At 40.2% G+C, this 14,226-nt stretch overlaps 1 protein-coding gene across 1 annotated transcript in view; it reads right to left on the bottom strand.

Annotated features, from left to right (window-relative positions):
• Positions 1 to 688: 688 nt before the first annotated feature.
• Positions 689 to 14,226, bottom strand: part of LOC127373069 (caveolae-associated protein 1) — a 28,464-nt gene continuing 14,926 nt past the window's right edge. Inside the window, exon 2 of the mRNA XM_051417158.1 lies at positions 689 to 4,508. Within this exon, the coding sequence (XP_051273118.1) occupies positions 3,630 to 4,508 (879 nt within the window). The 3' untranslated portion in view covers positions 689 to 3,629. The remainder of the gene's footprint in view (positions 4,509 to 14,226) is intronic.

Here is a 14,226-nt window from a genome sequence, read left to right as displayed (position 1 = left end):
CAGATAGCTTGATACAGCTCTCCTATTTCCGCTAACAGCCCCATCTCTGTGACGATAAATCAGAATAAAAGAGGGCAACAGGTTAGATGAAAGAGTTGTGAATAAAATATATTTTTAAAATGTGACGAGATTATTTTTTTATTATATGTTATTTGTGGTATTATTATTATTATTATTATTATTATTATTTTATTTGTGACACACATTTAATTTGTATTGTTTCATTTTTCAATTGATTTTATTTTTGAAATTAATTTGTCTGACTTTATCTTTAATATATATATATATATATATATATATATATATATATATATATATATATATATATATTTAATGCACAGTTGCCTTGTGTTGGGGCCAGTGACATTTAACAAAAAAAGTGAATTCTATATATAATTGTTTTCATGTTCCGACTATTCAGCACTGTAGTGATGTGTTTTTGTGCAACATTAGACTTGTTAGACTTTGTCATGAGCTACAACTATAATTTGCCAAGATTAAAAAAGGTTAGAATACAAAACACTAAAAAGCGAGAATTACCAAATTAAACTTGTGATCAGATATATACCTTAATATATATATATATATATATATATATATATATATATACCTTAAATTAGCTTTGTAATCAACAGTTTGTGTCCAGTCCTTCTCTTTTCCCACTAACATTCAATAAGAACACAGAAACTGTGAACCAAATAGCTTTTATTATTTAAATCATTAGTGGTTAAGCAATTAAACATTATACAGGAATCAGTTACCAACAAAACAAAAGCAAGGAAACAGTTAAGTATGAACTACATTTTGTGTTCTATTGACATAGGCCTCAGCACAGCTGTATGTTGTTAGTGCTTTGACAGACATTAATCCCCTTTGAATGCCTGAGAAATAAACCACTGAAAGAATTCTCTTCCACAGTTGTGCATCAAAAAGCTAGAATATTTTATGCTTGTTTACATGTAGAAGGTCACTTGTTGTTCTGTGAAATCTGTGCAAGCATCAAAATTATTTGGCGCAAGTGGCTGTTCTAAATGCAGAAGAGGCAACAGAAGGCAAGAGGATCTCTGGAAATTAAATCAAAATGCATGATGATCTGCATCAGCAGTGATTCACATTATATACAAAAAATACTAACACAAGCAAAACTGTGACGTGTCTGAGCGAGAAAGAACACTTTGACAGTACAAATACTTGGCAACTTTGGCACTCAGTTATATAAAACTGTATTTTCTCACAACATTCACAAATGTGTCTGTCTATGTTAACCCTTTGATAGAATGCTGACCTTCAGTATGCCGGGATAGATTCCAGCTCCTGTTACCCTGACCAGGACTAGTTTGCATAGGTGGATGGAAATTTATCTTGCTATAAAAATGCAGCTGGAGCAGAACATTCAAGAGTGACAAACATTAGTTCTTGAATTGATTCTTGGAAGGCACTCATGATATACCACCAGTAGTGGCGAATATATAAAACACATTTATACATCTTGTTACAAACAAGTAAATGTGGACAATAAAGGAAAACCTGTGTGGAGAACAGTTTGGAGATGTGGAGAAATGCACATTTAATACTTTGGAGCAGAGAAAGTGACAGTGAGATGGCTGGACACTAGGGGTCAGTGTCAGACCACAGCAATAACACACACTTGAAATTAATCTTGTGAATAGACTGGACCGAGAGTACACAGCACTGATAAGAGCCTAAACTGGTTCTACTAGAGGTTAGTGAGACTTGCTGAAAGTATTGGTCCTTATCTCAGTTTATTTATGAAACACATCTTTAAATAGCACATAAGAAGAAAGTTCTCATGAGAATATAATCAAAATGAATACTACTGGTAAGTGAAATGCAATGGACCTATGAATGAGCTGTCTCTGCCTTGTGTTTTTTGCAGACCTTCATTTTCATGGGTGCTGGTTATTTGTTGGGAACACTGGCAATAAAATGTAACATAAGCATGAAACAAGGTGTGCAGAAATGACAACAATGAGGCTACATTCTGTCAATATTGGAGAGGACATTAGTGTAAATTGTGATCACATACAAAATCATACACACATTTTTAACTGTGAACTCATCAAAACCTTGAAATTACAACAGAATCACTGCGGTTCTAAATAATGACTAAAGTAAGCAGAGGAAGATATAACCCAGTATTTAAACCGCTGAACAATGAATGGGGTGGAGGGTATAGTTTTGCATCTGTGATATGTAAAATATTTCTAAAAAAACAAGACATTTCTGGATAAGCATGGATATATACTCAGTGTATTAATGAATTATTTGGCCATTAGGAATCTGCTACCCACGGCCCATGAGATAATTTTTCTTTACGTTCAACAAATTGAAAATCAGTGGACAGGAGACGAGTCGTATCCATATTCTCATCCCACTAGGTGTGAGTGATTAGCGTCTTGATTTTAAAAAATGAAACAGGAAAAGAAATGCTGACAAATTAAATTTTCTTACAATGGGAGTGAGGGTGACCCCTCCTAATGATTTCATTATTGTGTCAGTTCTGCCACTGCCCCACCCCCTTTCAAAAGCCCCTCCCACAACAAAGTTATTTCCTGTTTCCTCTTCCCATTTTATTTTCTTTCCATTTTCATGATCACGTACACCATCCGAATACAAATGGACTTTGAACAACCCTTATGGTGCTTTTGCAAATATGGAAAGGTTTTCAAGTTAACCTTTTTATTGTGTTGTTTTAAAGAACACAACCTGTAGTCAAATAAAGTAAAAGTAAGTTGTTAAATGATTATTCCATTTTTTTTATAACTTCAGTTTTATTTCAGTAGTTTTGGTCATCATTCCTATTGGTAATAAAACACTGTCTTGACCAAGTTGACTGGTGATCTGGGAGTGCAGAAGCCCATGGTCAGATTAACCTGAGGAAAAAATAGCTTGGTACTGGGCACCCACTGATTCCCAGTTCCTTCCACTCTCAATGTGTACAGTTTTCCTAAGCCTTTGCTTTTTGGTAACTTTTTGTCCACTTAATGGCAGCACAACTTGCTGTAAACACGCCCTTGACATGTCATCACTATATAAAGTTGATGTGGCAGACGTGTTAGCAAAGAGTTTTCTTTTCTAGCATTCAATTTGGAGTAGTGTTTGTGTCCAATACTCCAATTCGCTTTGGTTGGGGTTCTACAAACTCTTAAGAAAAATATCACATTCTTTAGCTGCTAAATGCTCCACTATGTTCACCAGCTAGTCTCTAACTGTGTCTGTTTGCTGCTTGGTGCTGGGCAAGTAGTGTACATTAGGTTTATCTGAACTTTTTGACCTAAAGTAGGTTGTTCTTACTGCTGGAGACTAGATTGATGAGAACGGCTAGACTGAAAGAAAAAGTTGTGGGCTGAAAACCTAAAATCACCACCATAAAGATGTAAGAAACTCTGCACATATCTAAGGGAACTGCAGAGGTGACCCTCCCTAAGTCCAACCCATTTTTGGGGTGAGTACAAAGTTATCGTAACTGATTGGAATAATGGCCAAAATTATAAAAATAAGACCCAAGTTGTAATTATTCTTTAGCGATCTCAATTTATTCTGTTTTTACAAAAGAACCTCAGGGTTGGTGCCAAGGATTTTCTTGGGATCATGGCAAATTCCTTTATCTAGTCGCTGTCTCTATCTCTGTCTTCATTCTCCTGAAGGACATCTTGGCTGTCTTCCTCTTCATCATCCTCAGCCTCTTCCTCATCGCCTCCACCATTCATCATCTCCATCTCAACCTCAACTGCGCCCTCCTCAACATCCCCATCCACCCCACTGAAGTGCTCAGCATCTTGAGACACCTCCACCATCTCTGTGCCTTGGACCACCTCAACAGCGCCCTCACGGACTTTCTTGACGTGGAAGGTGAAAGGGGGCACCTTGTATACCGCAGTCTTGGACCGGGCATAAACGACATGGTCTGGCGTGAAGGCCTTCTTCATTTTGTCACGGGATGTCTGCATCTTCTGCTTGCGTTCAGGGTTGACACTCATGCGCGTTCCAAGCTTTCCCATTTTCTTCTCAATGTTGTGGCGTGTCTTCTCCAGGTTTTCCTTGGTCTTCTGCTTGGTCTTCTCTAAATTCTCCTTGGTTTTCTGCCTGGTCTTTTCCAGGTTATCTTTTGTCTTCTGCTTTGTCTTCTCCAGGTTCTCCTTGGTTTTTTGTCTAGTCTTCTCAAGGTTCTCTTTGGTCTTTGCTCTGGTCTTATCCATCTTCTCTTTTGAGAAGACTGTCTTCAGGGTTTGTACACGCTGCAGGCTGCTACGCTTGATGCGCTCAGCACGAGACTCCTCTATGGTCTCTTCAATTGCAAACCCTTCCTCATCTGATGAGAGGTCTACATGAGGTTTGTCTTCCTTCTCTTCTTCTCCTCCCTCCTCTCCAGGCTCCTCCGCAGCTTCCTTGAGCTCTAGCAGGCTGCCTCCTCTGCTCCCTGACACAGACTCAGAAACTTTCATGGATTTAGAAACGCTCAGTCTTGAGGGAACCTTCACTTCATCCTGTGGAGAGGAGAACATAAAGAATGTTAATGCTATTTAGTGTGATAGGTATATGTTTCCCAAAGTTCAGACAGGAAGAAGAGCACCTTGCTGAAATTTAAGCTTTACACAGAAAATTATGGTCCAGGATGGCCAATGAAAATGTAGGCAGAGAAACATCTATTATGTTAACTAACTAACTAAAAGGTCACAATAACTGGAAAATCACAGAGACAATCTGTTTGGAGATATGCATCTGCAACAATTCCAACAGCTAACACATACTATAATTACTTGTAAACTTGATATATTTATGGCTTTAAAGGACGAGGGTTTAGGATTCAGTGGCATTTAGCAGTGAAGTTGCAGATTGCAACCATTTTCACTCAAATTAGCTGTCTGCTGCTGCTAGGAATGACTGTTGGAACTGAATCAAAATAGTAAAGTAGGGGGAAAAGATTCTAAAAATCTCTCTGCATTCATCACTATAAGCGAAAACTTTCATGCCATTCATAGACCTTTCATCCACAGTTAAAAGAAAAACTTTGATTAGTGCAGCTTTACGGTTCATCTAAAGGTATATTTATAGTGCATTTAGGTTAGGTTGTAGTTAAGCAGGAACTGGTTTTAGGAACTGGCATAAGGAATGGAATGTCTTCACTATTATGAAATGAATGAATGTTTGTCCATTTTTCCTTTCTATTTCCATGTGCACATGTACACACAGGCCAACTAAGGTGAGGACTATGACTCACCAGCCAGGGTTTGCTACACAATGAAGGCACTAGAGGCCCGTCTAAACAGAGATGTGGGATGATTACACTTGGCAGAGGCCAAGATCAAGTGAAATCTGTAACAAGATCCATGGTTCACTCGTTTAAGTCATACCAGAGGGAGACATGACAGAAAAATGAGAGACAAAAGACTGAAAATTGTAATAGTTTAAGGGAGGTTTTCTGTTAGAGCTATGAGCTGTGTGTTACGCAACGCTATGTTGACCACAAGAAAGGCTTTACCTTTCCAGCTTGAGGTGGATATCAAATCACTGGTGTTAAAGTCAAAGTCAAGTCCCAAGTCTTTTATCAAGTCTAAAGTCATCAGATTCATTGCTTGAATCAGACTTGATTTGGACTACACTAACTCACAAACTGCATCTCCCCTGGAGATTATTCATACTAATGACCTAGTTTGGTTTAAGACCTTTGAATCACAGCCAACATTTTGTCATTGCCAACACAATTAGCTCAGAGATTCAAATAGGTGTAGTGTTATGCCCATTGATGTTATCTTCGTACATGGCTAGCTAGCTACCTACTTATATTGGAAAATTGTGACAGAAAAATGCTCTGAAGACGCTCTGCTTCTGAAACACTCTCGGTCTTTTGGCACTGAGCTCCTCTCGGCCCCACTACATGCAAGACTCTAAGAATAGCAGTTATCACTGCTATTATCAGGGCTCACTAGTTCGGCTTTGGGTGTTTCTCTTACATAAATGTTTTGCTCAGCAGAGTTCTTACACGTCCTGTACAAAACACGATACACAAATCACAAGTAAGTATGACCTGACTCCATCCGTCCCCAGCCCGCCCTGATACAGCATTCCTGAACAGCACCACTTTATGCTCTTCTCCCTCTTCCCTCATTTAATCCTCCATTCCCATGGCCCTCCCATTCACCTTTTCTCGCCTTTTTCTCGTTTGCATTCCAGATGAGGAAGCCTTTCTTTCCCTTTCTCTCATGTGCCCCCTTCACCTCGTAAATACAATGCACCAGCTTGTTAATGAAGGAGGAAGAATAGATAGAAGGAGTGGTGAAGGGAGGGGGTCTTCCTCTTTCCATCACAGCAAATTTTTCATCCAATGGGGCTCCTGAATGTCTGCATGAGGGCCAGAACTTGTACGTATTGTCTTTTCCTCTCCCTTACACTGCCTTTATGGTCAAAACAGGAACACAGCAGAGCCAGAACAAAGGACCACGGGGGGAGGTGTGGAAAGGGTAGATGTTTCTCTGCTGTTGCATGAATCGAGTAATAGCACAAGTGGGATGATGCTTCAGTCTTAGAAAACCATCTGCTCAGCAGGAAGATGATAGCATCAAAGTGTTGGCTGGAAAGTGGAGGTATGACAGTTGAGGGTAGGTGAGGGGGGGCCCCCTGTCTATTGTGTTCTGTTGCAGTCTGATGGTGGTTTTATGAAGGTATTGTACTGTAGTATCTTGGGTAAACTTGACCTTGGATCAGGGATCTTGGCTTTCCTGTACAGCTGTGTTGACAGGCAGGGAGAGCTGGAAAATACCTGCCTCGCTCAGAATCATTACATCTTGTTTCAATCTCAAGGACAATGCAGTGGGTGTTGTAAATCGCTTAAGCACAGTGTGGTCCAAGTCTCTGACAAGGCCTCACAGTTTGTCACAAGAGCTCTTATTAAAGGTTGATATTAGGGTGTTGCAGCTTTTTCTTGTGAGAATGTATCACTTTTTTTCAAGGAGAATGGAATTTCCTGCTGTATCTTCAATTTCAATTTTTTTCAGTTCAATTTTATTTGTATAGCGCCAATTCATAACAGAAGTTATCTCAGGACACTTTTCAAATAGAGCAGGTCTAGACCAAACTCATTATAACATTTACAGAGTCCCAACAGTACCACCATGAGCAAGCATTTGGCAACAGGGGCAAGGAAAAACTGCCTGTTAAGAGGCAGAAACCTAGGACAGACCCTTCGGCTCTAGGGGGTGGTCTTCTGCCTCGAACATCTTAAACTGGCCTAGTGTAATTAGTGTCACCAATTGACCAAATGTGAAATGTTGTAACAATCTCCCCTTCTGTTCAGTTATAGTGCTGAAAAGAAGTTTTTTAATTATGAAATTTTGTCACAATTAACATATTAATTCTTCAGTTATGGTCAAAAACCTGTTTTATGAGGTCACAGTGACCTTTGACCTTGGAACACCAAAAAACTAATCAGTTCATCCTTGAGGCCAAATTAGAAGAAATTCCCTCAAAGTGTTCACATTCACATGAATTGGATGGAGGATGGGCGGATGGACAACCCAAAAACAGACGCCCATAAAGGCTGCACTGTTCATTACACTTACAATATGAAAGTCCTGAAATCAGCCCATAGTATGAGATATGCTACATGCAATGTAGGAATGTAACAATATATCGCAAGACTGTTAAATCACAATACAAATATATGAAGATTTAAATCTGTGAGATGAAACATGAATAGTGTTACTCTTTTTATTCAGCAGAGGGCACTCAACTCAACTTTTGACTTTGCTTGTTCGATAACATTATCCCTGTCAGTAGCTGTATCAAAGCGCAGCGACATGTTGCCGGTTAAGACTTTAAAATTGAGGATATTTCCTGTTTTTTTCCATAGTTGACAGGGTTATATTTTCAGATTCACTTTTACAAAGACAAAATAAATATGCATTGTTTTGCATAGTGTATACCCAACCTCAGAAATCAAAAAAACAAATTGGGATTTTGCATTAATTGTTGCTATCACAACATTGCAACTTCAATCTTATTTGTTAAAAAATCTGTGAGAAAATCATAAGAAATCAACAACCAGGAACCGTGAATTGTATCAAATCGTGAATCTTTACATCCCTGATGCAAAGTTGACATTTTGTTCTGGGAGTGATTCTCGAAAAAAAGTACTTGTCTAAAATTAAAAGGGTGATCCAAGGTGCTCAGCAAATGTCAGGAAACAACCCATAAGAGATTTTAACCTGATGGCATTGAAAGAGAAATAATTAAAACCTTAAATTAACTAGCCTTGGCCAGACTATTGGAGTACCTGTAATGGCTGCCCTTTTCCCTTATGTCTGAGGAACCTGCACATACCACATATACAGTGTGTGCCTGGGAAAGCCCTGTCTGTCAGAGACAGTGTAGGAGGTCACAAGCTAATGTGTTTGCATAAGTACAACAGAAGCTGGTGTACAGGAGGGAATTCTGTGTGTGTCCACAGTACATGGAAAGAGTGTATGGGGAAGTTCAGGCATTCACCTTGGTGTGCTGACTTCCTGACCCTCCTAATTTAATGGGACATTGTTCTTCCAGGAGGCTGCTGCGTCAAAGACAGGAAGGTACTCTCAGAGCCATGGAAAATAGACGAATGAGGTATGTAATGGTTCTGTGAGTAACAGTGTGTGTGTGTGTGTGTGTGTGTGTGTGTGTGTGTGTGTGTGTGTGTGTGTGTGTGTGTGTGTGTGTGTGTGTGTGCACGCACGCGCGTGTGTGTGACAGACTTCATTTTGCCTTTAGTGCTTGCAAAACATAAATGAGGAGATCATTTCCATATCTGGTTTGCACTTAAATTACAAAATAATAGTTGCGAGGGAAGTTAGTTGCAAAACACACTTAACCACACTGTGTGTGTGTGGTGTGTGTGTGTGTGTGTGTGTGTGTGTGTGTGTGTGTGTGTGTGTGTGAGTGTGGGAGAGAGAAACAGAGAGTCAGTGTGTCCTGGAGCAATGGGAGTAGTCGTCTCATGATTTGTTTCATCACAATATGAGTCTGCGCTCTTTGCTCTTTATCTCTTGTTATGCCTTCGTGTTGATTTGAGTGTGTGTGTGTGTGTGTGTGTGTGTGTGTGTGTGTGTGTTCACAGTGCACTGGGTTTCTATAACCACTGCTGCATTCCACTCTCCTACAACTAATAACACATACACAACACATACATTATTGCATTGTCAACATCAACTTTCCTACTTGTTTATCTCTTATAGCTTTCTTTCTCTCTTTCTTTCTTTCTTTCTTTCTTTCTTTCTTTCTTTCTTTCTTTCTTTCTTTCTTTCTTTCCTCAGTCTGTCACCACCAATGGTGGATTGGTGACTCATAGCTGGTGGAAAAGCCATTCATCTGAGAGGTGTTTACAGTGCTTTTACCCTGGCTCTCTCCCTCTAACAACCTACCACCCACTATGTGCACTAATGCATGAATACTCACACTCTTTAGCACTCTGGCACAACACATTATGAGTACACTGTTAATAATGCTGCTAACATACAGCGGACATTGTTCTCTTGGACTTGTCCTTACGTGACGTGTGTATTCAGAAGAAGTTGTGTGCAATGTGACCCCTTTACAATTTGTTATTTGTAACCAAGTTGATTTTTCAACATTAGTCTAATTTTGATCAAATTCAGAATATGGCATTTACATGGAACATAAGTTACCTTATTATTGATGTTATCCCAACACTAGGGTTTATGGTTGCCTGGTTTCTGCTGTATTTACCACTCTGCTTGTTTTGCTCTAAATTTCAGAGTTTGTTTTACTTTTAAATTTCGACTTTTTGCATGAAAAAACCTGTGACTTTTATGCCTTAATGTGGTGATCACTCTCACCGTAAACACGTAAAAACAAGACCGCTACTTCCTTGACAATGTTGGCATTAAGGAAATAAAATAAAAGGAGCTGGGGCTGGAAGATGCAGACAATATGTTTGTCTGCTCTGCAGTTTATTGTTATCTCACAGTAAAGTTTCAGTCAAGACTAGGTTCTAGCCATGTAAAAATACTGCTTCAATGCTATAACAAGCTCACAGCAGTTTATAACAGATCTTTTGGCAGCAGACTTGTTGGAAATGAGACCACAGAACAGCTCAAACAGTCAACCAAACTTTCTGAAATAACAAGAATCTATCTATCAATCAAGCCTGATGAAATTAATCAATTATCTAAATAATTATCTAAATGTCTTGAGGACATAAAAACCTGGATGAGCTGCAAAGTTCTTGTACTTGGCCCCAAACCCCTCCGAGACTCACTGTCTAAAGATATAGTTACTCTAAATGGCATTACCTTGGCCTCTAGCACCACTGTCAGGAATCTTGGAGTTATCTTTGATCAGGATTTGTCATTTAACTCCCACATAAAGCAGACCTCAAGGACTGCCTTCTTTCATTTACGTAATATTACAAAAATTAGACACATACTATCACAGACAGATGCAGAAAAACTAATCCATGCATTTGTTACTTCAAGGCTGGATTACTGCAACTCTTTATTATCAGGTTGCCCCAATAAGTCCATTAAAACAATCCAATTAATTCAGAACGCTGCAGCACGAGTACTGACAGGAACTAGAAAAAGAGATCACATCTCTCCTGTACTAGCTTCTCTGCACTGGCTCCCTGTAAAATGTAGAATAGAATTTAAAATCCTCCTCCTCACCTATAAAGCTCTTCATGGTCAGGCCCCTTCATATCTTAAAGAGCTCATAGTACCCTATTACCCCTCTAGAACACTACGTTCTCTGAATGCTGGGCTACTTGTGGTTCCTATAGTCTCTAAAAGTAGAACAGGAGCCAGAGCCTTCAGTTACCAAGCTCCTCTCCTGTGGAACCAGCTTCCAGTTGTGGTTCAGGAGGCAGACACCCTCACCACATTCAAGAGTAGGCTTAAGACATTCCTCTTTGATAAAGCTTATAGTTAGGGCTGGATCAGGTGAGTCCTGAACCATCCCTTAGTTATGCTGCTATAGGCCTAGACTATCGGGGGATTTCCCATGGTGCACTGAGCTCCTCTCTTCCTCTCTCTTTCTGCACTCATTCATGTCCCATTAATGCATGTTACTAACTTCACTTCTTCCCCGGAGTTCTTGTGCTTTCTCGTCTCGCAGGTTCTCATGGATCCTGGTGGAGCCTCCTGCCATGGTCCATTATTATCACTACAGTTACTTATTAGGGACCGAGCACTGACCAGTGCAAGGCCCTATTGTAATGGAAGGAATTATTATTATTATTTTTCTGCCTCTTCGACTACATATTCGGTGGCTGCAACATGCTCGAAAAGTCAGGAAAATTTGCACAAAATTCAAACGTGGCGAAAATTCAAGTATGCAATTGTACCTGTGCACGGGCACCGCCAAATGGCTAAGCCCCGCCCCCACGGATCAGCCCCAAAGACGCGTAAGGTCGGCATGTACAAAAATCGGTGTATCTTGATAAAAAAGCAGAAAAGCCTCTTGGACCCATACCCCAAACTAAACAGGCGTCCAATTTCCAACCTTCGTTATGAAACAGGAAGTTGTCATAACTTCTGCGTACATGATCCAATCGCAGTTTGTTGGCTGCACTATTAGTGTAGTTGTTGCTACTGTTGTTGCTGTACACCTTTGTCTCTGTCTCTGTCCTGTCTTTACCTCTGTGTGTGTGTCTCTCTCTCTCTCTCTCTCTCTCTCTCTCTCTCATCCAAACTGGTCGAGGCAGACAGCAACCCACCAAGAGTTGGAGGCAAAAGTTTTTCCTCACCGCCGTCGCCAAGGTCTTGCTCATGGTGGTACTGTTGGGTCTCTGTAAATAATGTTATAAAGAGTTCGGTCTAGACCTGCTCTATTTGAAAAGTGTCCTGAGATAACTTCTGTTATGAATTTGAATTGAAAATAATAATAATAATAAAATTAGTCTGGAGCAAACAAATTCCAGGTTAGAACGAATTTAAATCTGTGCACTGTCTGCCTGGCTTGACTCGAGTTTAGGACGTGCATGCACACATATAAGTTAATTGCATAGGTAATTACACAAAGCCTGTAGCTCTTACAAAAGCCTATCTTTGTGTATACGTGTATGTGTGTGTGTGTGTGTGTGTGTGTGTGTGTGTGTGTGTGTGTGTGAGTGAGTGAGTGTGTCGTTTGCTGAGATTAGCTGGCTGTTGCTGTGTGTTGTCAGCACAACGTAGTGTTTCCCTTTCATGATGAGGGTGCATGGTGTCTGCTGTCCCACAGTCCGCTGTTGCTGTACAGCACCAGTGTTAAGGCCTGAGCCCCAACAGTTTATCACTGCTGCAGTCGCCGAGGTCTTGCTCATGGTGGAACTGTTGGGTCTCTGTAAATAATTTTATGAGGAGTACGGTCTAGACCTGATCTATTTGAAAAGTGTCCTGAGATTCACACATCACATTAGCTAATCAATGTGTAAACCATGCTACACAAATGTAATTTATTTTTCCTACTTTAATGTATTTTTTCCAAGAATTTCCTGGTTTCCATTCATTTCTGATCTTTAATTTCACTTTTATTTCATTGGCTAGAAGTTAGCCCAGCGAGAGACTGATTATTCTGTTCATAGTTTAGATATAGTGCATGCATACATCCATGATTAGTTACAACTAAACTGTGATGGCAAGATAGTAAGCAGAGGTAAAATGAATGGTTCAGAAACACTGCGGCTGTAGCTCCAAACAGGAACTATTAGGGAGAGCTGGTTCTGTTCAGGATTCAGTCAGATACAGTCAGCAATAAATAATCTTCCTATTAGGAATAAAGCTGCCTCCTGTGTGAGCTGTCTAGGTGAACAAGGTCAGCCTACACTGCTGTATTTTAAGAAAGTTTACAGCCTGGTACAAAACAGTTTTGGTCTCTATAGCTAATTTCCCCATTCATGACAACTGTACGCAGGGTGAATTTTTATATAACTCACTGGTTTAAATAATAAACTACCTAAAAAGAAAAACCCTAAAAATATGCATAATTAAGGGCATGGCCACTTTCAGGCTTCATTCAGCCCACTTTTGGATTAGCAGGGAGCCAGCGGAGTCAGGACTGCAGCTGCGAATCTTCAGAAACCTGGGTGGGTGACATCGCAGAAGACTACGTCCATTTTTAATCATACACTCTATGATCACTCTTAGCCTTTATTCCTGTCAGTGCCTGTGTTTCCTCCTTCCAAAGATGTTTGGGATGTTTCCTGTGGACATATTTGCATTTCCCAGGTATAGCCAACACAGGGAAACCATGGCAGCAACAACAATGCCAATGCCAATGCCAGAGCCCTCAGCCGATAGTGTGTATACACATCCCGTCTCAGAATACTGTTTATGATTATATCATTTTTAGATAACTCTTTTCGCGTATGCTTCATGTCATTGGTATTACAGTGTTTCTGGTGACTGTTTTGTATAAAGTCCTAAACTAAAAATCATGCCAGATTTTTACTGCCTCCAAAACATTTAGTTGTACTTGTGTCTCCATGGTAACAGTGGTAAGCTTGACTATAATGTTTCCAGATTAAAGGGAAGAGACGTTTCATTAGAAAACAGTCACAGAACAGGCCTACTATTGCTGGAAGTGTGTGTGTGCGTGTGTGTGTGTGTGTGTGTGTGTGTGTGTGTGTGTGTGTGTGTGTGTGTGTGTGTGTGTGTGTGTGTGTGTGGATTGATGTTGATGTTGATGTTGTATGTGCTTATACAGTAAATGTGTGTGTGCACTATTCTTGATGATCATGTTTGTGTAACAAAGGTCTTTGTTTGTGCGTGTATGTGTGCAAATGTGCACTTCTTTGACTGTGCCTGTGTGTGTGTGTGTGTGTGTGTCTGTGGGACCAGAAGCACACCATGGAAGCTTTCCACTCTCAGCCCACACTGCAACCACTCATCAGCCTTGTGTAGAGAGGGAGAGAGAGAGAGGAATCCCGCTGTAACACACCCCTCTCTGTTTCTGTTTTCCTGTTTAAACTCAAACCACCAAGAACTTCCCTACTGCTGTGGAAAAGCCAGATGTGTGTGTGTGTGTGTGTGTGTGTGTGTGTGTGTGTGTGTGACCTGTATGTATGAGTGCACGCAGAGCTGCGATGAGGGGATTTTCCAGTAAATAGAGGAAAACGGGGAATCCTCATGGTACAACTGCTGATGTAAAGAGGAACTGAGGCACTCAAAGAAGCAAATGAGAACACTGCATTTCTTTTTCTGGAGCACTGAAATGAGTTGATCTCAGCACACGGTACAT

Source organism: Dicentrarchus labrax, unplaced genomic scaffold (genome assembly GCF_905237075.1).
Source record: "Dicentrarchus labrax unplaced genomic scaffold, dlabrax2021, whole genome shotgun sequence".
Lineage (NCBI taxonomy): Eukaryota > Metazoa > Chordata > Actinopteri > Moronidae > Dicentrarchus > Dicentrarchus labrax.
Note: the sequence above shows the minus strand (reverse complement) of the source record. Positions and strands in the feature narration are given on the sequence as shown.